The sequence below is a fragment of the Cordyceps javanica genome, chromosome 5, assembly GCF_051103115.1.
Source record: "Cordyceps javanica chromosome 5, complete sequence".
NCBI lineage: Eukaryota > Fungi > Ascomycota > Sordariomycetes > Hypocreales > Cordycipitaceae > Cordyceps > Cordyceps javanica.
Window position 1 is genome coordinate 641,113 of NC_139299.1, and position 20,453 is coordinate 661,565.

The following is a 20,453-nucleotide window of genomic DNA, read 5'->3' on the forward strand; positions in this document are numbered from 1 at the left end:
GTAGCATACCCGGCTTGCACATTTACTGCTTGGTCTCAACAATTCTAGCTGCTCACAAGCAGACTCGGGGCTAGGCAGGGAGAAGAGCCAAGCCACAAAAGAGGCATATATACACTCAGCATCTTCAAGTCATACCCTCGACCAGAACAGATTTCAAGGTGGGGCAGGGCTAAGAGTGTGCATCTCATCAAATATATCAGGAAAGGCACCACGTTAGCAAAAAAAAATAATACATTTATTTCCGTTCGTGAATAGCGCGCCAAGTCCCAAATCTTGATTTCTGTAATGCGATACCTGAAAAGCATAAAGGAGAAAGCCAGCACAACCGTCAACGCCGCTGTTGATTCCCATACAACTGCACTGACCCCCATGAAATGCAGCTGGAAAAATAAATAAATAAAAGGCCACCCGACGGCCCGCAGTCATCGTCTAGAGGAAGTAGTCTGCCACAGGTTTCTTAGCCGGCATCCCACGCGAATCCTGCGGTGCTGCCTGGAAGACACGGTAACGCCTCGCCGGTCCATTGTTTGGCATATTGTGGCTGTCAGACTCCATCAGCAAACCACGGCCGTTGGCGCCGGCGCCACCGTCACTGCGACCAACATCGCCGTTGCTTCGCGCGAAAACACCGGTACCAGATTCGTCTTCGCACAGTTCGAGCACTGCTGCGACATTGCCGCAGCGATAACAGTAGTTTGGCGCAGACCAGACAGTGACAATAGACGAGTCGAACATCTCCTTGAAGCCCTCCATGACAAGCTGGTGGGCTCGCGCAATGAGACTCAAGTCGTTCCGATGATTGAAGACTTTGACAATGTCGGCACCAAAGAGAAATCCCGCGCCACGCGGCGACAGACCCCACCCATCAATATCGTCAGGATCGGACCACAACAAGTCGCACATGGCGCCCTCGTGAGGTACCTCCTGCTTGCGGTCGATGAGGCGGATCTTGTCCACCGAGTCGATGAGCGGACTCAGGCCGCCATGCACGCAGAGCACCGCACCCGCGGGGTTGCCAATACTTCCATTACTGGATCCGGAGGCACCAGAGCCTGGAGGGCCTGTCCTATCCCCTGTGCCACCTCCGCTTCCACTACTGCTGGGGACTTGACTTTGCTGCTGCGAACTATTGGCCTGGCCCCGCTGGCGTGAAAAGCGACTAATAATCGATCCGTTCTGGTCGCAGACCTCGATCTCGGTCTCATCGTCAACTGGTTCGCCTTGACTGGAAAGTGTGTTAGAGGCTCCAAGAACAATAGCGCCCAGAGCGAGATAGTCAAAAACATCGCAGCAGTATCGCCAGACATTGGCGCTGCCGTATTTTCGTAGGCATTCGTCGTAGAAGCCGTAGACGGTTGTGATCTGGCGCGATTCGTGGTTTCCGCGAATGAGTGTCATGCGATCGGGGTATCGAACTTTAAGGCAAAGCAAAAGCAGAAATGACTCGAGAGAATAGAAGCCACGGTCGACAAAGTCGCCCATGAAGAGGTAGTTGGTGTCGGGTACATCTCCGCCAACTCGAAACAGCTCCATCAAGTCATGAAATTGGCCGTGAATATCGCCGCAAATCTAGATATAAATGACGAATCAGTATCCTGCTACTGATCATCCTATATTCCGGACAAAGGCTAGGGAGTCTACGAACCGTCACCGGCGCAGTCACAGTGACCACATTCCCCTCCTCAATCAACAGCTCTCTGGCGCGGTGGCAGAGCTCTCGGACTTGGGTCTCGGGGATCGGACGACAAGCGCGCAACTGCGCGATGGCCCTGAAAACGCGTCTTAGCAAGCTGAACCGTGATCTCGCCGAGAATCAAACAACACACTTATCGAGATCACTCATGATGAAGTCCGACCCAGATGCGGTCGCACGCGGGGACGCGCCGGCCGCTTTCCTAGTAGAATGAGCTAGTTGCAAGCGGTCTTACAGCATATTCTGTGCTTCAAGAACCAAAGGCCTGCTGAGAGCCGTTATCGAGGCGACAGACGCGGATATTGGCGGGTGATGCGACTGTGTTCCCGAGAAAATCAGGGCAGATGGAAGGTCCTTGCTTGGGCGCACAAACCACACACCATCTGTCGGCGAGTCCATCGCCCCACCAGATTCGATAAAACTATCAGTATGACACTGTTATTAGTACGAATTTGGACTGGAGCCGGAATCTAGATTTTCCGCTCCGAACCGTAGAGTCCCCTTCACGAACCAATCAGAAGCTTAGGAATCCAAGGTTGGTCAGAATTGCTTCCAGAGAATCATTAGAGCGCTTTTTCAGATTGGGCCGAGAGAACCGACGCGCCACGTTGTCCGCGAAAGCCAGCCAACCGCCCATTTGCTGTCGCAATCGCGTTTCTGACGCCGAGACAATAGAGAAGATCATGGTTTTATGAACCTGTACGCCCAATGGATGGAGTTGCGGTTGTTCTACCTACATTGCTAACCTCCTACTGACAGGTCTCCTTTTCTTCGTTCATTCGACTGCCCGCAACGAATCACCGATACTATAATGCCGCCGCATCTGCACCCCAGGTCCCGAATGACCTCGTCACTCTTTGCCACGACATTGGTCGCCAGTTTCTTTGTTGTTGGATTGCCGCATTTACTACCATGTCCTGTGCCCCGGGCGCGATACGCAGACGGCGAAGTAGTGGTGGATGAGAACGGCCGCAAAAGGATATGGAGGCGAAAGGACACACCGCAAATCACAGACGGAGTTGTTGATTTCAACCATAATTCAACAGACAACGTGGCGCCACGATCGAGTCAATCACGAAGAGAATGTCCCGTTCCTAAACCAGGTGGGATGCTAGGAGAATGGCTCGGCTTCCACAATACCAATGAAGAGTCCCGGAGGGCAGCAAGGTGACAGCCGACACACAAATAAACGATAAGAAAACAACTTGATAGAATACTTGTACAATATACCCAGGCAATGGCAACTTTCGGATTCTCCCCGACGAGAAGAGCGAATCACGACCAGAACAGAAACGAATGAATAAACATGGTCCCTGCAAATCTTTTCAAACTTGTACCTTTTCGTTTTTGGAGTGCAGCGTCCAAATGACGGGAAAGGCCATGTGCACACAGGGAGCGACCTCGTGAGATCCTCATCCGACTAGAGTTTGTAATTGGAAATCCGAACGTGATGTGAGTGATTGTCGAACGCCTCCAGAATGTTCGCGAACCGGTATATCGTACTCGTGCGACGCGACGCAGTAGCGCCAAAATACCCCGTGTAGGGAGGCAACCAGGGGCGAACAGTCTCAGCACAACTCTGAGCCTCGCGAAACAGCTATCTAACATTTAATGGATTCAGCTACTAGCGCATTCACAGTGGCTTCCTAAGCTTCGAATGAGAAAATCTTGCTCGGTACTTGTACAATGTCAAAGAAACAGGCCGGCTTATTCTGTCTCCTACAATTTGAGCTTCGCTCACCACCAGGAAAGGCTACCGGACTTTTTGAAAGACGGCAAAAAATTACATTTCGTCCATTGATACCCAATTCCAAATCCACACCTTGAATCTATATATCGGGCATCGTACCTGGTGATCCAATCTGATCTGGCGGTAGTGGGCGCGTCATCCTCACGTTATTACACAAGTTAATCACAACTTAAAAAAAAAGCGGCACTACATCCCATTTAGATTTGGCGACTGCATGATGCATAAGTGTATTTTCCGGTCAACGGGAACTCAAATTCGCCGGAATCGACATATGCCGTGCTGGGATGAAACATGGGGTCGGCTTGGGGTCCCGATATGAAACCTCAAGACATTGGAGGAGGGTTGGCGAGACGAGAATGCTGCTCTCGTATTCGTCCAAAAACTGCCTGCGACGCTTTCTGTGTCCAGTTGTCAGTAATAATGCTAGAATCGGCCGCAGCGGAGTATTGCCACCCCGCACTTGACTACTTGCCTTGGTCTTGACACCATCAAGAGCCAGCCTCCTGGTGCCAAGATGACTGAAACTGTCAGCGATGCCAGGTACCAACAGCATCAGCCTTATCGTGGGAAAAAGAAGTGGGAGAAAGAAAAAAGAGGATGAACCCTGTCCCGCTGCCTCCCCCTGGCACAAGGCAGCTGGCCGAGTGATGGGGTGGGTTTCCTCTGGAATTCGATAGATCCGGTCTCAAGGAGGCAATATCGCTCAATGATTTGAGTATGACACCTACTTGCGCCTCAAAGTTCGTTTCCTTTTCGAGACCTCAGACATCACTGCCTCCCCGGTTCTGTTGAGGCACGGGCCTAAGGGTTGTCCAAACCCCATGATGAGGATCGCTCCGTGAGTATATGATCTCCAGGCTCCCCAAACCAAACTCAAGAAAGATCCCTCACAGTCAAACAAGCTGCAAAACCACTCTCTACCACTTCCTCTTATTCTTTCTTTAAAACAAGAGCTGTGCTCTGTTTCTCTTCCGTCCCGGCGACTACTTTCCTTAAAAGACCCATCCGTCCACAACATTCTCTTACCATCACAGCAGCGCTGTTTTCACATTCAACTCCACCAAGATGAAGTCATTCTCTGTTCTCCTTCTGACTGCCAGCCTGGTCTCGGCCGCCGTCGTCCCTGGCGCTATTATTGACCGCTCCACTGAGGTCGGCCATGTTTCTGCTGCTGTCGAGGCCCGCCAGAATGCTCTCCCTGCCGCCGATCTTTTCGTTGATGATGTAGAAGATGAGGAGGAAGATGAGGAGGAGGAAGATGTTCCTGTTGCTCCCATCACTGCCCGTGCTGAGGAGACTCAACAGAGCCAGAACGGTACCGCCTCTGAGAACGGCAAGCAAACTGAGGGCAAGAATGGCAAGAACGAGAACCAGAACCAGAACCAGAACAATGGCAAGGGTCGTGAGCAGAACAACGGCAAGGGCCGTGAGCAGAACAATGGTCAGAACAACAACAACAACAACGAGAACAACCAGAACCAGAACAACCAGAACCAGAACCAGAACAACCAGAACCAGAACCAGAACCAGAACCAGAACAACCAGGACCTCATCAACCAGCTGCTGCAGAACGGCAACCTGAACCAGGCTATTCTTAACCCCTGGCTGGTCAGCAACATTGGTCAGCTCGGTGTTGGTCAAATCAACATTGGCAACCTCAACGGTATCTCTCTTGCGCAACAGGTTGCCCTTGTCTCTCAGGTCCAGCAGCTCCAGACCCTCAACCAGCTACAACTTATTTCCCAGCCTCAGATTGTCACGGTACTGAACCAGGGCTTCGTCAACAACGGTGCCACCATCGGTAAGAGTGAACTGTCTTCCTCCTCAACTCCCTTCCTCGCATACTAATTTCTGATTAGCTATTGTCGGTTAAGCTGGCAGTATAACGTTTTTGTCTGGTTCGCCGACTGGCGCCGAGACGTGGGCCAATTTGTGACGATAGTGATTGGATTAGCTAGCTAGGAGTTTTTAGTCATTTACAGTTCATGAGTTCAATAAAAAGGGTTAAAGTGGTATCTTTCAAGCTAGGATTTGTGTCTCGCGTATCGTTTTCTCCAATCATGTGTTGCGTATGGTAGAATATTGAAAGGTAAGTTATAGAAATACTAATCTGCGGTTCTACGATACAAGAGTAATAACCGATTCAACGAGACCCTTCGCATAGTGTTTATCTGATAACTGTATGTTTGCACGTAACTCTTGATCAAATCGCCCTAAGCATATGAGTATAGATTGGAGAGTTAGTTTTTCGCTCACAGAATCGATGGATCAGGACCGTTTCCCAAGCAACACGAGTGGCATGAATTCTTCTTTTCTCCCGGTCGAGCATGTTCTTGTCGAAGGCGATGTCTATTTGCCGGAACTTGGTGGTTCCAGTCCACAACAGGTCAGCCTACCACGGCTGGATCAGAGATGAGACACAGGTCGAAATCCAAATACTTTTGCTTTCGGAACGCTCCGGTACGTGGCAAAATTTCTGATACGATCATTTGCCATCGGGGTCGTACCTTTCTTCATCTGAGACACACCCAGAATACGAAACGCGACCTGAACGGCCGTGTCGCAGCTGCATCCCAACCCCCCATGCCCCCCCAGGCACCACCATCACCATCTAAAGCTAGATCCCCGTTGCCCAATCAGGTCCTCGTCGAGACTCGATTGCGTCACTTGAGATGGGTTGAGACGAGGACTAGATCGGATTTTGCTACTGCAGGCGCGCGCGCCAGCCAGCAGTTCATCCGTGCATTCTCGCCTTACCAGCCAGCCGCCGCAAGATGCACGCGGGGTTTTCCGATTCAGTCCAATATGGACCAAAGGTTACATTTCTATCAAGATTCTTCGAAATATCTCTATTATCAGACCATCTTTGAAGTCTGAATTTGTCAAAGTGTAACAACGTGCCGTACACACAGACGGTTGGGTTGTTAGGTCGGGCATCTAAAGCGCGGATCAGACACAAAGTAACAGCTGGGGCGTTATGCATGTCACGCCTTTCATCCTATCAACAGCAGCGTCTTCTTCTTAGCCCGAGTTAGTGCGTTCTGAGCAGACTTGGCATTCTAGGCAACATGTGCCTGGGCTGCGTACCAATGGTAGTTGAGTTTTTCGCAGCCAAGGTAACATGAGCCTTCATATCGGTTCACACCTTATCCGAATTAAAGATTTCCGGGGTAGAAACCCTCCTGATACATCTTGGATAGCTCGCACTCTATCTTTCCCGTAGACCATGGTGGAGTGGCCTACCATCGGATGGTGGCTTTACCGTGGAATGGCATTACAACATCCAACGCAACAAGCCACAAACTCGGGCGATTTTGGCCTGCAAGCGAGATGTTGTTCTTGGCAAACAGATGTGTGAATATCTATAAAGGCGATTGAATCCCTTCATGCTTCGATTTGGGCTTATTGCAACCACAAGCAGATCAACAACTTCCGTCTTCGCCTTCTTACATTCTCTTCGAGGTAAGCCTATAAGCTGACAAGAAGCATCAAAAAACAAATATATGATCTCGGCTGACTTTTCTCCTTTAGCTGTGCTCAAATTTCATTCCATTCCTTCACTTTTTAATACAACTTGAACTTGCGGGCTGTGCTCCATTTAGTTTCACTTACACTCATTCGCCTCTTCACAAAAACTTTCCATCCTTTTTTTCAACAAACCCAACTTTCTTTCAAATATACAAGATGAAGTTCTCCACCCTCATTGCTGCTGCCCTCGGCGCTGTCGCCACTGCCGCCCCGGCCCCTGCTCCAGAGCCCGCCGCCCTGGAGGAGCGCAGATCTTTTGACTTTGGTCAGCTCAACAACCTCGTCTTCAGGCAGTCCGACTTCAACTACCTTCTCAACATCAACTCGCTGGACCTCGGTCTCTTCCAGCAGCTCGGCCGCAGCAACAACCTCGACCTCCTGCTCTTCCAGGACGTCTTCAACGTGAACAGCTTCAACCTCAACTCGCTCCTCCAGTTCCAGCAGCTCCAGACCCTCCTGGCCATTGCTGGCACCGGTGTCCTCAGCGGTTTTGACCTGGGCGGCCTGGGCCTTGGCGCTCTCAACCTCGGTCTCGTCGGAGGCATCGGCGGTGTTGACCTGCGCCAATTCGTCAGCTCGTCCTCCATCCCCCAGATTGAGACCATCGCCAAGCAGGGTACGTGAACTACTTCTCGTTGGCAAAAGCTTATAGCACTGACATGATATCAGTTTCCACCACCATCGTCGCTTAAGAAATTTCGCTGTCGTTGCTACTAGGATGAGGTGATCACGGGTTCGGTGGTGAGCTACCTACAACAGTAGGCATATTAGGTTCTAGTCATTTTCGGTCTATGTGTCTTCTGTTTATTTCTTAATGAAAATCTGGATTTTCTTAATTTTCACAATCAACACTGCCTGTGTGATTCAAACCCCCACAGGATACAGTTTGATGATGCCCTTTGCCTGTTCCGATGTATCGTATGTTGAACCATCTGCAACCATCACTCAACCTTTTGCGCAACCGTAGGCGAGTGCGCGCCCTCAATCTTGTTTCTTGTATTAATCCATTACTTTTCTGTTACGACGATTTTTTGCTATGCGGATTGCTTGCGTCCAACATAATGCATGAGTATGAATGCGTTATCGTACTCTACGGCCCTTAATTGCTGCGCGAAGAGGTCTGTACGCGATCTATTTCGAGCACATGAGTTGCCCCGTTAGCACTATCCACTTATCTCCGCGTTGTCATCTTATTAAATGAACATAGCGTACGCAGTAGATTATGCAATCATGCCGAGGAGTACAGCCTCCGCTTTTGGTGTCAACGCGCTTGTCGCAACTTCATTTTGGGTGTTGGCGCTCTGAGTAATCCGCTGTTTGCTGAGTTGCCTCTGTATCAATGACAGTCCGCCTTGGCGTCTCCTAGCCTGATAATTGCCGACTTGAGCTGGCAAGCGGGCTGCCTTCGCGACGACGCCAGAACAGAATTGTCCGTTGTGGCGTACAGGTTGCCTATGATTCAACCTAGGCGTAATCATGAAAATGGCCAGCAGAATCTGGGCTCTGGCTGTTGATGGGCTTTCCACAGCTCTAGACAAAGTATGCCGACCGTGGTCTGCAGTGGATTCTCCCGACCAACGATATATTGGCACAAGTACGGAGTATACGAGAGCTCATAAGATGACGTATGCTCGAGGATGGCATCTTTCGTCAAGTATTCGTGCCCACTGTTTTCCAGATAGTTTAAAAAAAAAACCCAGGTATCTCAGTAAGAAGTATGATACCGAGCACGATGTGGTGAACACAGCGCCGCACGCGTGGTAGTCGCTCATCAGTTCCCTAGCCAAATTTCTAAGCTGAAGTCCCCGTCGTCGTCTTACATTCTTCTAATAAGAGGTGCCGTCTTCGCCGTTTCGGTGAGCAAAGTGTCTCTCGGCGCCAAGTCACCTCTATTTATTACAAAGGGCATACCCCTTTGTTAGCGTCCGTGGGGCGCAGTTGTCATTTGTCGAGGTGTTTTGGCCGTGGATCGCCTTCGGAGTTTAACTTTCTATTACTACTGGTACTCACTCAGTACGAACCCTGGCCAGCCGGGGTCACGGTTGCTCTGGCCAAAGAAGGCACTGACACGGCACTGGTTTGGTTCTCATTACAGCAGCCTAACAATAGCACCATAAAGGGAAAGCTGTCAGCATGTGCGAGCCTCACAAAGAGAATAAGTACCCAAGACAAGCCCCGAGTTCACCGGTATTGGCAAAAGGAGACAAAGCCAACCCGCCCCGGGGTCTTGGTCAACAAGGGCCCAATGTGTACTCCGCCTCCCAGATTCATCCCCTGCCGATCCACCGCGACCACGTCGTCCAGTCAGAGGTTTCGCCTCAATTGCGGCTCCAGCCATGAATACGGGATACACAGCGCTGCCGCGTACCAAGTAGAACCATTCTATTTGAGGATCATCTTGCCCCTCTGCCAGATGGCCGGTGCTGCCTGTACCCCTTGCGCGACCGCAATTACTGATGGTTGGTTACCGATTCCTGAGGATCTGAACCCATCCACCTCCCGGGATTGTGGTGAAGCAGCGCAGGCTGGTCCCTTTTAAATCAGTCCACGAATCTACTTCCTGGCCCCCTGTCCTAGAAATACAATCCAGTCTTCTGTTGTCGGCGGCGGCCTTTCTTTCCCTCTTCCTTCCTTCTCCTTTTTGACAAGCCAATCCATTTTAAATAGGCCTTTCCATCCGTGCCATCAGAAGGAAAAAAAAAACAGGAAAAAGGAAAAAAAAAGACTACTTGCCAACTTTCGTGGCTGATCATCGCGTGCTCACCTACCTGTACACACAAAACTGGGCTCCTTTTTCTGTTGCGCATTTGTGTGTCCGACATCGACGCCCCCCGGAAGCAAAACATGAACGGCGGTTTTGCGGCTTCGCAGCATCAGATTGGAAGAGGAGCTGTTGTGCTTGCCGAATGAACTCGACTGATCCGGCCAACATGCGCAAGTCCAGGGGCGCTGCTGTCGAGGATGGCACCAGCTACTTCACCTATCGACCACTGTCCAATCTTCCCACACCGCCTCCGACATGGAGGCAGCCTTGCAGTGCCGCAGCGAGCAATGTTCACGAAGACGGCGAGAGTTTGCGCGCAGTCTATCGAGGTAGGCCACATCATCCTGTTCCTGTCCTTTTTTGCTGCATGGGCTGGCAATTCGCCCGGCCCAGTCCGCCGCCGGCTTTGATAAAGACTTGGTACTGATACGTTTGTTTCCGTCCACAGGACCGGCAATCCATCTTGTGAATCTGATTCCTTCGTCCGCATCCCTCGCCTCGGCGTCGGTTCGCCTAGTGCAATCCATACTGGGCAGAGCCGACGTGCCCCTCGAAACGATCGCACTGGCAGTCTGCGTGCTCGACCGCCTCGACGCCAAGTTTGGTCGCAGATGGCGACTCACATGCCCTCTGCGGCCCGGTCACCACGAACCAGCGGCGGCGGCACCCGAAACGACGAAGCGGCAGGTGTTTGCGCATGCGAAGCGGCACAGCCTGCCACCCACCACGCCGCAGCCAAGCCGGTACCGACAGCCCCAGCTGCATATCGATTCCGTGCAGCCCGAAGTCATCGTCCTCGCCGCGCTCGTCATTGCAGATAAGTTCACCGAGGACTCGGAGCAGTCGACGCAGACCTACTGCACAGCATGGGGCCGCGGCCTGTGGTCGTCGGAGCAGCTCAACGCCACGGAACGCTCCATCATGGAAAGCCTCAACTACCGCATCATGCCGCTCTGCGACGAGGACTGTCTTGCGGATGCCATGGTCGACATGCAGCTTGCTGGTCAGGATCACTGCCGCTGGGATGCGGCCGAGCCCAGTCCACCACGCAGTGATGACGGTGACATGTTGCTCACTGGTGACGACTTGGACGATCATGATGATCATGACGACGGCAATTTTACGGCCGGCCACTCTCGCTCAAAGACGACCATGGCTTCCAGTATTATGAGAAGTGCATCTGTCGGGTTAGGTCTCAGCTGGGCCACCGCGATTTGAGTTTTTGACTTCCACCATGTCGCAGCTCGCACATGTGCCCTCTTCCTTTCTCCTTTGCGTGGCGTTCTTAGCATGTTGTTGGTTTTGAAATATTTTGTGTGTGATGAACTATACCCGCCAATGAGCCTTGACCTCGCACGGCACAATAAAATGGCTGCGCAAATGCTTGCATGTGTTTTTGGCCATCTAGGCAGATGTTTGTATGGCGTTTAATAATTAGTTCTGGAGTCTAGATTCAATAAGTCCCCAATGAGACACTTTTTTACTTGCTTTGGTAGATCCTACGATGCATCGCGACTCGCGACTGGCACAGCTACACAGCCTCATTGACAGGATCGTTCTGAGATGGGCACTTCTGTTTAAGCAAGGCGTGTAAATTATGGACTCAGCCTACTCAGCACCCACTTCCCATTTTCATTTTCCCGCTCATATGCAAATCGGTCATGCAATCTGCTGTCACGGCCCTGCCAGAACTCAACCTTGGTTGGCACGAGACGCAGACCGCCCCAGAAGTCAGGTACGGGAATCTTGTCCTGGCCTTCGAACCGCTTCTCTGTCTCTGCCACCCAGCCCTCAAGCTCGGCGCGCCCGTCATCCTCGCCGCTGTCGTCTTGCGCCGGCTTCAGCACGGCGCTCTGTCTGCTCGACCACGCGCCAATGCGGCTGCCGCGTGCCCGCGTGTCAAAGTAGGCCTGGCTCTCCTCGCTCGAGAGGCGGGACGCCACACCCTCGACACGGACCTGCCGCTGCAGAGCCGACCAGTAGAAGCACAGCGCGGCGTGGGGGTTGGTTTCGAGGTCCGCTGCCTTCCTGGAGGTGCCGAAATTGGAGTAGACGACATAGCCATGTGCGTCAAGTTCCTTGAGGTACACCATGCGCGACGATACCCGGCCCGAGGGCAGCTCCGCTGTCGACAGCGTGCACGCCTCCGCCGTTGCGGCTCCCGCACCTTGCTTGCTGATTGCGTCTTGGGCTTCGGAGAACCACTTGTGGAACTGCGGGATGGGAGATTCGCTGTCGAGGTCACCACGAGAGAGCGTTCCCAAGGTGAACTGCGCGGCTTGCGCGCCCTGGGCGCCGGCACCGCCGGGTGCAACTAATTCTACAGTAAGCGGTCTGTGAGGGTCTCGATTGGACTCGTGGAGCATAGGTACATATCAGTTTGTCGCCCTGTGGAGGATGCAACGCCATACTGGCAGAAACGGAAAAGGCGCGGGCCAACGATCGGATCATGAACGTGGACGAGGCGCTGTTAGCGGACAGCAATGTCTCGCGGTATAGTTCCCAAAGCTGTACGAGTTGATTTCGAGAACCAGAGACTCGCTAGCCAGATTAATGAGTCAAGGTCGAGTCGATGACGATGAAAACAAGAACTGTCGCCCCCAGCAAGGTGCGAGTGACCGACTTGAAGGTGGGGTCGGTCCAGTGAGTACAAATAGCTACTACCTACATGCGGAAAGAGCACCAACATCATCTTTCATGCGATGCTCGAGATTTGGCCTTGATATGACGTTTCATATATCACGTTGGATGGAGAATCATTGTAGAGCAATTTGAGCAGCAATCTGCATTTTCAACGGACAAGCAAGTTGAACAATCCAGTAAGTATTCTATATATGTACACAGACGCTGATATTGCAAATACCTCCTCCAGTATGCCCTTCACGTTTCATGTCTCTCCCTTTTCACTGTATAATTTCAGAGCCGATACCAATTCCAGTTCATGAAGCTCCCAACCTGCCTTGACGCCGTTTTGAATCCAAGAAAGAAGGTCAAAAACACCACGTAATAAATCATACAGAGCTCTCTGATACACAGGGTTTCGCTTTTTACAAAATATCTTGCTCAAATGCAAGGCATGTCCACCCTTGGTATTTTCCGTATATGTGTGCCATGTCATTGTCAGCTGCAACTAGCTCACCTGTGGCGGGGGTACATTCGGTATCTGAGGTGTCTTTTGTGGGATGGGACTGCCTTGGAAACCAGCCGAGTTGCTAGGTTTCTGGCCGTGTGGTATGCGAGCGGCAGACTCCTTCTTGAAATCGACGCCGGGGTAGGCGGCTTGCAACCGGCGATACAAGTCTTTAATGGCCTTGTCTCTTTCTTCGCGATCAGTCGCAGGGTCGATTTTGTTATCAGATCCTTCGGGGACCATTGGTTGCGCTCGAGGTCGGAGAGACAAGTTCAAGGGCGGAGCAGTCATGAAGCTAGGGTAAGGCGGCCCTTTGGTTTCTGCTTTGCGATCGGCCTGTGCGGCCATGTATGATAGATTCGCTTGTAAACGACGCATGCAGCTACAGGAAGGGCCCGGTTAGTTTGAGCGAGATGTAGTCTTACGAACTCGTAAACTTACTGTACGTAATCTTGTTGGAATAGAGTTTCTTCCTCTGTTGGCTTCCTCTCTCCCGCGTTGCCATTTGCAACCGATGCCTCCTTCTTGAGCTCCGTTTGCGTATTTTGTAGCAGAATGACTTCGTATAGCAATTCGTGGTTGATATCTAGAAGCAGTGCAAAGCGCTCCTTCTCGCGTGATTCGGAAGCCGGACTCAGTGGGGGCGCGTTAACTGATGCAGCTGCATTAGGCCCTTGGTTGCTGGGGAATGTTGGTGTCTGGGGCGTTGCGATGGCTCCAGGTTGTTGTACTTGTTGCTGGTGCTGTTGAGGGTGTTGCTGCATCTGGGCACCTTGTTGGGGTGTTCCCTGTGGTAGTTGGTGAGGGGAAAAGTGAGGCGGCCCGGGCATCTGGCCAGCGGGACTGTTCTGCGCAGCACTTGGTGGCCGTTGCGGTGTGCCAACCTGACTCATATTGCCTTGCTGAGGATGCTGTTGCTGCACCTGCTGGTTCTGGTGCTGTTGAAGCTGCTGGTGCTGGACGTGCTGCTGCGCTTGGGCGGGTTGATGTTGTTGGTGCTGTTGGTGATGCGGGTGCTGCTGCTGCTGCTGCGCTTGCTGCTGCTGCTGTTGTTGCTGTTGCTGCTGTTGCTGCTGATGCTGCTGATGTTGCACTTGTTGATGCTGTTGCTGTTGCTGCTGATGCTGCTGCTGTGCCTGTTGCTGTTGAAGGTGTTGCTGCTGTTGTAGGCGTTGCTGCATAAGTTGCTGGGCTTGCTGCTGCGACATGCCTGGCTGATTCATTGGAAAGCCCTGCATACCACCCATCATGTACTGGTTTTGGGCGAAGTTCTGCGGTACTTGTCCATACTGGGGAGCAAATTGTTGCTGGAATCCGGCCACTATTTTCAAAAATATACATGTTAGAAATACCCCCGCCTTCATCATGGGCGAGAGAGAAAACTTACTTTGGCCATTGGCAGCCATGTTAGGCATGCCGGGATTCTGCATCATGCCTTGCGATGCACCAGCCATCATTTGAGGGTTTGCTGCGGGGTTGAATCCCCCCTGAGGCGCCATGCCCGCAAATTGTTGCTGGTTGAACATCATCTGTTGTTGTTGCTGTGGGTTAGGCTGGGCCCCTGCCTGCTGGTTGTTGAACTGGGGCCCAGCATTGCCATAGCCAAACTGTCCTTGGAACATGGCGAGTTTTGTGGTTTGAGTACCGCGGTGCGTCTGATGGAAAGCGAACAAGGTTTTATCGAGCGCGACAAGAAACGAGTGGAAAATGACGCCGATCACTGCCCAAGGCTGCGACGCGTCGTAGCTGCAATTGGCGCAAAAGGTGAGCGATTGACGGCGTGCAAGCCAGGAAACTGCAGAGTCAATGGTGCTGTAGGTTGCTAGAAACGAGAGAAATCGCCTGTGAGTGTTTTGTGTGCGACTGGAGCGAGGGCGGCGATGTCTTTCGAGGGAAGCGACGGTCGGGGCGGCGCGCGGTGGGCAGCGCGGGAGACTTAGTCAACGGGGGGGGTGGAAGTTTTGCGCCGGGCGCGCGTCAGTGTCGACGGGATCACACAGGTAATCGTCGCACAGCTATCGACGACCGAAGATAGTCAACCAAGAGTTGCAAAGTTCGGAGATGGCTGCAGAATTTCTTTTCGGCAATGCGCCCGCCGCCTGGATCAATGGTAAGCTGGTGGTGAGTGTGTTGAGAGAGCAAAGGTCTGGCTGGTGTTGGCAGAATCGGAAAGCGGAGAAGGTTTTCGCCGCCGCCTGCCACCGCGACCGCCGCAGCTCAGCCGACCGCGCCAGCCTACCCTTGACCTCGGCAGAGCATGATGGTAGGGAAACCAGCACCAAATACGGGGGGGTTAGACTGGTTGACGAGGGCATATTCAGTCCAGATGGCAAAGTGTCACAACAGAGGACCTATTTAGTCGCGCCGTAATAAGAAGGGTGCAATTGCGACCCGGTGTCCATTCAATATGAGTTGTGCTTGCCCCACCGTACAACGGTCACCGCACATCCGGGTATTGATTTTGTTATTCTTGGTAACCTTGCCATGTTACAGCATTCATTGCATCATATAATTAGGATCACACCGGTTCATTGACTCTCTAACCAATCTAACTCAGCCCTGCGAGTGATACTCCGTAGCATATCTTGACGCTCCATTGACCGCCGACACGAACTCCTCCGCCACGATCCTCATAGTTGTTTCGGATGGATGAAGCATATCATACCTGATTCCCAGTAAGTATTGACCGCGTGGTAACCAGAACGACAAAAAACCAATACTAAGAATGCACGTACCATAGAAAGCTTGATGTGGGCAAACTAGACTTCTCACACGTACCGTCAGCAGCACAGGTTTTGAATGATGACACGACGTTTTGCGGCGGTGTGAGATATTGACCGGGATTATCGTAAATATCATCGAAAATCGAATGAACATCAAGAACGGTGATGCTCGCGCCCGGCCAGCGCTGTTTCACAAGGAGGTGGAACGGCGCCGAGCTGTCCAACAATCCATTCACTGCCCGACTGTACTGGAACATCTTGTATTGATACTCTGATGTATTGTATTGCGACTTTGTCGGCCATACGGGGTTGTTTCCTGCGCCGCCACTCTCAAAGCTTGCATAGGTCGGTGTTTTCTCCAGCGTCACAACGTTCATGACAACGAAGCGTCGACCTCCGGCCTTGTAAATGCGGTCAAAAGATTTCCACACGCAGTCAACCAGGTCGCCTAGGACCGTTCCTGGACTGTTTCGGTCGTAGAGAAAGCCCTCCACACCCAAATCATTGGTGCCAATCCACATGGCGTATACCGTATTGTTTGGCTGCCGATCACTATAGAATGATGCACAGGCCAAATCTGCTTCGAACGCAGGAACCTCATATTCGAGAACAGTTGGCACCTCGCCGGGTATTATACGAGCTGGCTGCGTCGCCACCCCTGTTGTGCAGGTAGAGCCAGCAACCGCATAGTTGTAGTTCCGAGCGCCTGTCATGTCGGCCACCATTCTACCCCATGACATGGCACCGTCAGCTGTGACATTATTCGACGGCATGAGCAGACATGCCGGCGGTACCCGACCATGTACAGCTAGGTAAATTGCCCTCGACTCATCTGTATAACTGTCCCCAAATGTGACGAGGTTGTCCATCTGCCCAAAACTGGAGGCGAGCACCACACAGATGGCTGTACTCAACGCCACGAGCCTCGACATACCAATCATCTTGACGGATGGGGAAGAACTATCGTTAGCCGACAGCGTAGGCAGCCCGGCATGCCTTGACCTGACCGATTGCTTACAGGCGAAAAGCAACTCACCTGGGGCAAGGGCACATACACAATTTATGCAATGTACTCGACATCAACAATAAAATGCACGGATGTGCATTCCAGCGAAAGTCGAAACAGCGGCATAATTACGTGTTGGGGGGTCACATTGTCAACAGACAGCCTATCAAATCGCTTGGGCACTTAACTTGGCCCGAAAAGGTAGGGCACGGTTATGCTCCCCAAGCGGCGACTGAGCGTGCCTGAGCTCAGATCGGATATCAGAAACAAAGTGATAAAAATAGACACTAGGTCCATTCCTTTATTCGATAGCTGCGTTAGATACTGCAACACCTCCCTTGCCCGTGCGAGTAGTCTCGCCTGGCGAAAACAGCACATGTAAGACGTGTAAGGCTCGTCGTGACCACGTCACACAGGCTCAACGCCACCAGAACCGGCTTCTGCACCATTTTCTCGGCGCCGAATAACTCTCTTCTCATGTGTGCACTCAGTTTCACCATGATCAACTGCTCTGTTGTTAGCTTCAGCCTATAACTACTAAACATTGACGCGCTGCAAGCGGATCGGAGAGGGCTCACCTTCGAAGTCTGGCTCATCTTCTACCGCCGCGAGGTGCGCAAATCGAGATACCCCCTGGTAAATAATCGCCACAAGCTGCGCCAAGGCAATCATGAGCGGCATGAATTGGCCGGGATCTCTGAGGGAGTGAACATTTGTGATGTTGTTCCATTTGAGGGTCATCTCAACAAAGACGATGACACCTATGTTTGCGGTGATCTCGAACGCCCTCTCGATATCAACATTCCAATTATCATCGTCCAAGTCATTCTGTTGATTGGCATTGTTTTGGCGCAAGGGCTCGGTCCTCATGCCGCGCAGTCGCTGGACCAAGGAGAAGAAGAGCTGCATAAAAAGAAGAGAATATCCTGACAAGGATGGGTCAGCAGTGCGAGCTTCGGAGCGGCATTATACCTAGCAGTGACGTACCAAAAATATACATGATGGCCATTAAAGTCGCCATAAGTGCCGTAATTACAGCAAAGACCTTGTTCATTGTTCTAAACCACCCCCAAAGGCTCACCTTGACAAAGAAGAAGACCTTGTCGTCTGGACAGGGTGAGTGTCCAAGTACGTCCATGCCGTACCACCAAAACCAGACGAAGAGAGCGGACAGCCCGCAAAATTCCACGGCGTAGATGATGCCGACGACGACACCCATCTTGCTAACGGAGCGACAAACGCCAACCTGCGCAAGCAGCAGCGCAATCATTGGCGCGGCCTCCACGGCAAGAATCTGCTTATCGACAATCAGCTTGATGAGGACGCTACCGACGGCTAGGATAAAGATGACGACGGACTCGCCGAGATAGTCGTCCTGACGTAGTACTATGCTCAGCAGCGCGGAGAGTTGCACCGAAAGCATTTGGATGTAGATGCCGATGCGGATGCCCAGACCGTACAAGTCGGGCTGGCCCTGAACCGGGCATTCGAACCCGCGCTCCACCAACGACGAGATGGTTTCATTCAACATGGCGAGGGTGTAGCCGCCGCGTGCCTGAATATTTGAGGGCGGCTTGCGGTATGAGACCGAAGACAGAGCAAGCGAGGAAAAGCCAAGGGTGGTATGATGCCACCAAGACACGGCAACAGGAACTTAGCTGTAGCGAGCGTCTGCCTCTTGTGTGATATTGGCGACGAGCTTCATTTTAGCACATGGGAATACACTGCGAATGTCGGCTTTTTGGAAGAACAGAATGGCGAAAACAAGCTTTAAGGCACTCCCTCCAAGAAGTGCGGCTGAGATTGTACTTATGCTGGCAGATATCGATGGCGCAGCCACAACCCCTGCCAGCTGCGGATCTGTGGCGCAAAAGATGAGGAGGCATCAAGTGATGCACCCAATGCAGCTAATGCACCTTCAGGGAAACACCTTCAGAGGATTCAGATTATGGGGACAATAAATTCGAAGAACCTTGATTCACCAAAGAGAAAGTGAGGGTACGAAAAGGCCCTTAAGTTTAAGCCTAAGGAGCTCAGCCATTCAATACAAATGACCGGTAATGAATCCGTAGTTACAATGTGAATGTGCCAAATTAGCCCTGCGCGATGGGTTGTCCCTACAAGGCACAAGGCAACATGGGTGGCTGACACGGAGGCTGACACGGAGTGGTTTCCCGCATACTTGAGGTGCTCTCTCAACAGCAAGAGCTAGCAAGCTACCCAGTAAGTAGATAGCGACTTTCGCTCGACCTGGCACTTTTGCCTGTTTTCACTTGATCGCCTTCTGTCCTGTTCATAAGCTAACAAGCCTCGACTGCACCTCACACAAACTGACTGCCCACCACACATCAAGTTCGCCGTAATGAACGATCCGCTGGCAATGGGCGCTAATTGGTTACCACCAAACGCCACGGGCAAAACTGTAACAATGAGCACTCACCTTTCTGGGATGGCGGGACGTCCCGCTCCACACCCGCTGGGCTGATGAGGGCTGAGAGCTTGTTAGTTTGCGAGGCTGAATTCGCATATTGGCAGCTGAGCTCCTGTCGCCGAAATATCACATTGGATCGTCCCCGTCCTTTTACACACTCGGAGACCTCATCTTTGCCAACTTCTTCTTCCTTGACTACTTTCCCGACCTTCTTTGCGACAGTTGTATAACCTAGCTGGATTGCTTGGGGTGGCATCTCAACACAGCGCTTACACCCAAATACGGCCCCCCCGATCGCTAACCGCAACTAGCACCAGCAACGAACCATTCGAACGCAAATCTACGGCCTCGGCACCAGACGGTTCACTGCAGCGGCCGGGACGGGAGACATGCTCGCGGCGCGGGACGACAGCTGCGGCTACGACGGCAACTCGGACCTGTACGGGGTCGGGGTGCGCGTCGGCCTGTACGCGCAGTGGGTGGCGACGCTGCTGTCGACCGTCTTCGTGCCGCGCAGCGAGGCCGGCCTGCGCACGACCAACCTCATCATCCAGCTGGCCGTCTTCATCGGCCTGTGCACCGAGAGCACGCGGGAGACGACGACAACGTCGGCGGGGCCGCACCCGTCCGCCGCCGTCATCACGCAGTTCCTGCTGTGCGGCTCGCTGTCGAGCGTCACCGGCGACGGCGTCAGCCACCTGCGGTCGCTGTCGGGCGTCGCGCGCCTCTTCTTCTACACGGCCTTTTCGGCCTACGGCTGCTGGTTCTGGTTTACGGGTGTCGACGTCATGCGTGCCGGCGACGGCAGCGGCTGCCAAGAGGTGGCCTTTTTCGGTCGCACCACCTTTGACGGCTGGTTCCGCGTGCTGGGCAAGGTCGTCTCGGTCCTGGGGCTCGTCACCTGCGTCGTCCTCGTCGGGTACTGGGTGTACCTGGTCGTGACGCGCTTCCGGTCCGGCTTCGAGAGCGGCCTGGCGGCTAACGCGCACCTCTACGAGGATAAGAACGGCCGTCCGCGCATCGAGCTCGCCCTGCTGGCGCTGTCCGCCGGGCTGCTGGTGCTCTCGGCCATGGCGGTCGAGTACCTGATCCGCGAGAACGGCGTGCAAAAGGTCGGCGGCGCGGACCTGGACTCGGTCGGGCAGCTGATCCCCCTGATTGCGGGTTGCATGGGCGCCGCGCTGGTAGTCTGGCGGATTGTCGTGCATGGACTGTTTATGAAGAAGCGTTGCCTATTTCTCTTCGGGTTTCATCTGTGACCGGGATTGCTCGTTGGCGTGCCCGCATTCTCTCGCCGCTCTTCACCGTCAGCGGTCATTCCATTTTTTTTTTTCATGGGTGGCGCATCTTTTGGTATATAGAATAACGGATCGAATTTATTAAGCAGTATGGACCATGATGGCTAAAAACGAATGATGGAAGCTGTGT

At 52.6% G+C, this 20,453-nt stretch overlaps 7 protein-coding genes across 7 annotated transcripts; 4 read left to right on the forward strand and 3 right to left on the reverse strand.

Annotated features, from left to right (window-relative positions):
* Positions 1-429: 429 nt before the first annotated feature.
* V2A60_007431 (Metallo-dependent phosphatase-like protein) lies at positions 430-1,843 on the reverse strand (the record flags this gene model as incomplete). Its single annotated transcript, XM_083258715.1, has 3 exons — positions 430-1,569; positions 1,646-1,769; positions 1,827-1,843. 3 exons carry the CDS (start codon positions 1,841-1,843, stop codon positions 430-432), a joined length of 1,281 nt encoding a protein of 426 aa, XP_083114841.1.
* A 2,665-nt stretch (positions 1,844-4,508) lies between these two features.
* Positions 4,509-5,316, forward strand: V2A60_007432 (uncharacterized protein; the record flags this gene model as incomplete). The annotated part of the gene is made up of 2 exons (XM_083258716.1): positions 4,509-5,244; positions 5,303-5,316. 2 exons carry the CDS (start codon positions 4,509-4,511, stop codon positions 5,314-5,316), a joined length of 750 nt encoding a protein of 249 aa, XP_083114842.1.
* A 1,811-nt stretch (positions 5,317-7,127) lies between these two features.
* Positions 7,128-7,663, forward strand: V2A60_007433 (uncharacterized protein; the record flags this gene model as incomplete). Its single annotated transcript, XM_083258717.1, has 2 exons — positions 7,128-7,587; positions 7,641-7,663. 2 exons carry the CDS (start codon positions 7,128-7,130, stop codon positions 7,661-7,663), a joined length of 483 nt encoding a protein of 160 aa, XP_083114843.1.
* A 2,238-nt stretch (positions 7,664-9,901) lies between these two features.
* On the forward strand, positions 9,902-10,953 carry V2A60_007434 (uncharacterized protein; the record flags this gene model as incomplete). Its single annotated transcript, XM_083258718.1, has 2 exons — positions 9,902-10,064; positions 10,184-10,953. The coding sequence occupies 2 exons, from the start codon at positions 9,902-9,904 to the stop codon at positions 10,951-10,953; spliced, it is 933 nt and encodes a 310-aa protein (XP_083114844.1).
* Positions 10,954-11,330: 377 nt separating this feature from the next.
* On the reverse strand, positions 11,331-16,361 carry V2A60_007435 (uncharacterized protein; the record flags this gene model as incomplete). Its single annotated transcript, XM_083258719.1, has 6 exons — positions 11,331-12,049; positions 12,147-12,276; positions 12,875-13,247; positions 13,307-14,186; positions 14,253-14,687; positions 15,644-16,361. 6 exons carry the CDS (start codon positions 16,359-16,361, stop codon positions 11,331-11,333), a joined length of 3,255 nt encoding a protein of 1,084 aa, XP_083114845.1.
* A 770-nt stretch (positions 16,362-17,131) lies between these two features.
* Positions 17,132-18,125, reverse strand: V2A60_007436 (uncharacterized protein; the record flags this gene model as incomplete). Its single annotated transcript, XM_083258720.1, has 2 exons — positions 17,132-17,520; positions 17,582-18,125. The coding sequence occupies 2 exons, from the start codon at positions 18,123-18,125 to the stop codon at positions 17,132-17,134; spliced, it is 933 nt and encodes a 310-aa protein (XP_083114846.1).
* Positions 18,126-18,956: 831 nt separating this feature from the next.
* Positions 18,957-20,284, forward strand: V2A60_007437 (uncharacterized protein; the record flags this gene model as incomplete). The annotated part of the gene is made up of 2 exons (XM_083258721.1): positions 18,957-19,016; positions 19,337-20,284. The coding sequence occupies 2 exons, from the start codon at positions 18,957-18,959 to the stop codon at positions 20,282-20,284; spliced, it is 1,008 nt and encodes a 335-aa protein (XP_083114847.1).
* Between the last annotated feature and the right edge of the window lie 169 nt (positions 20,285-20,453).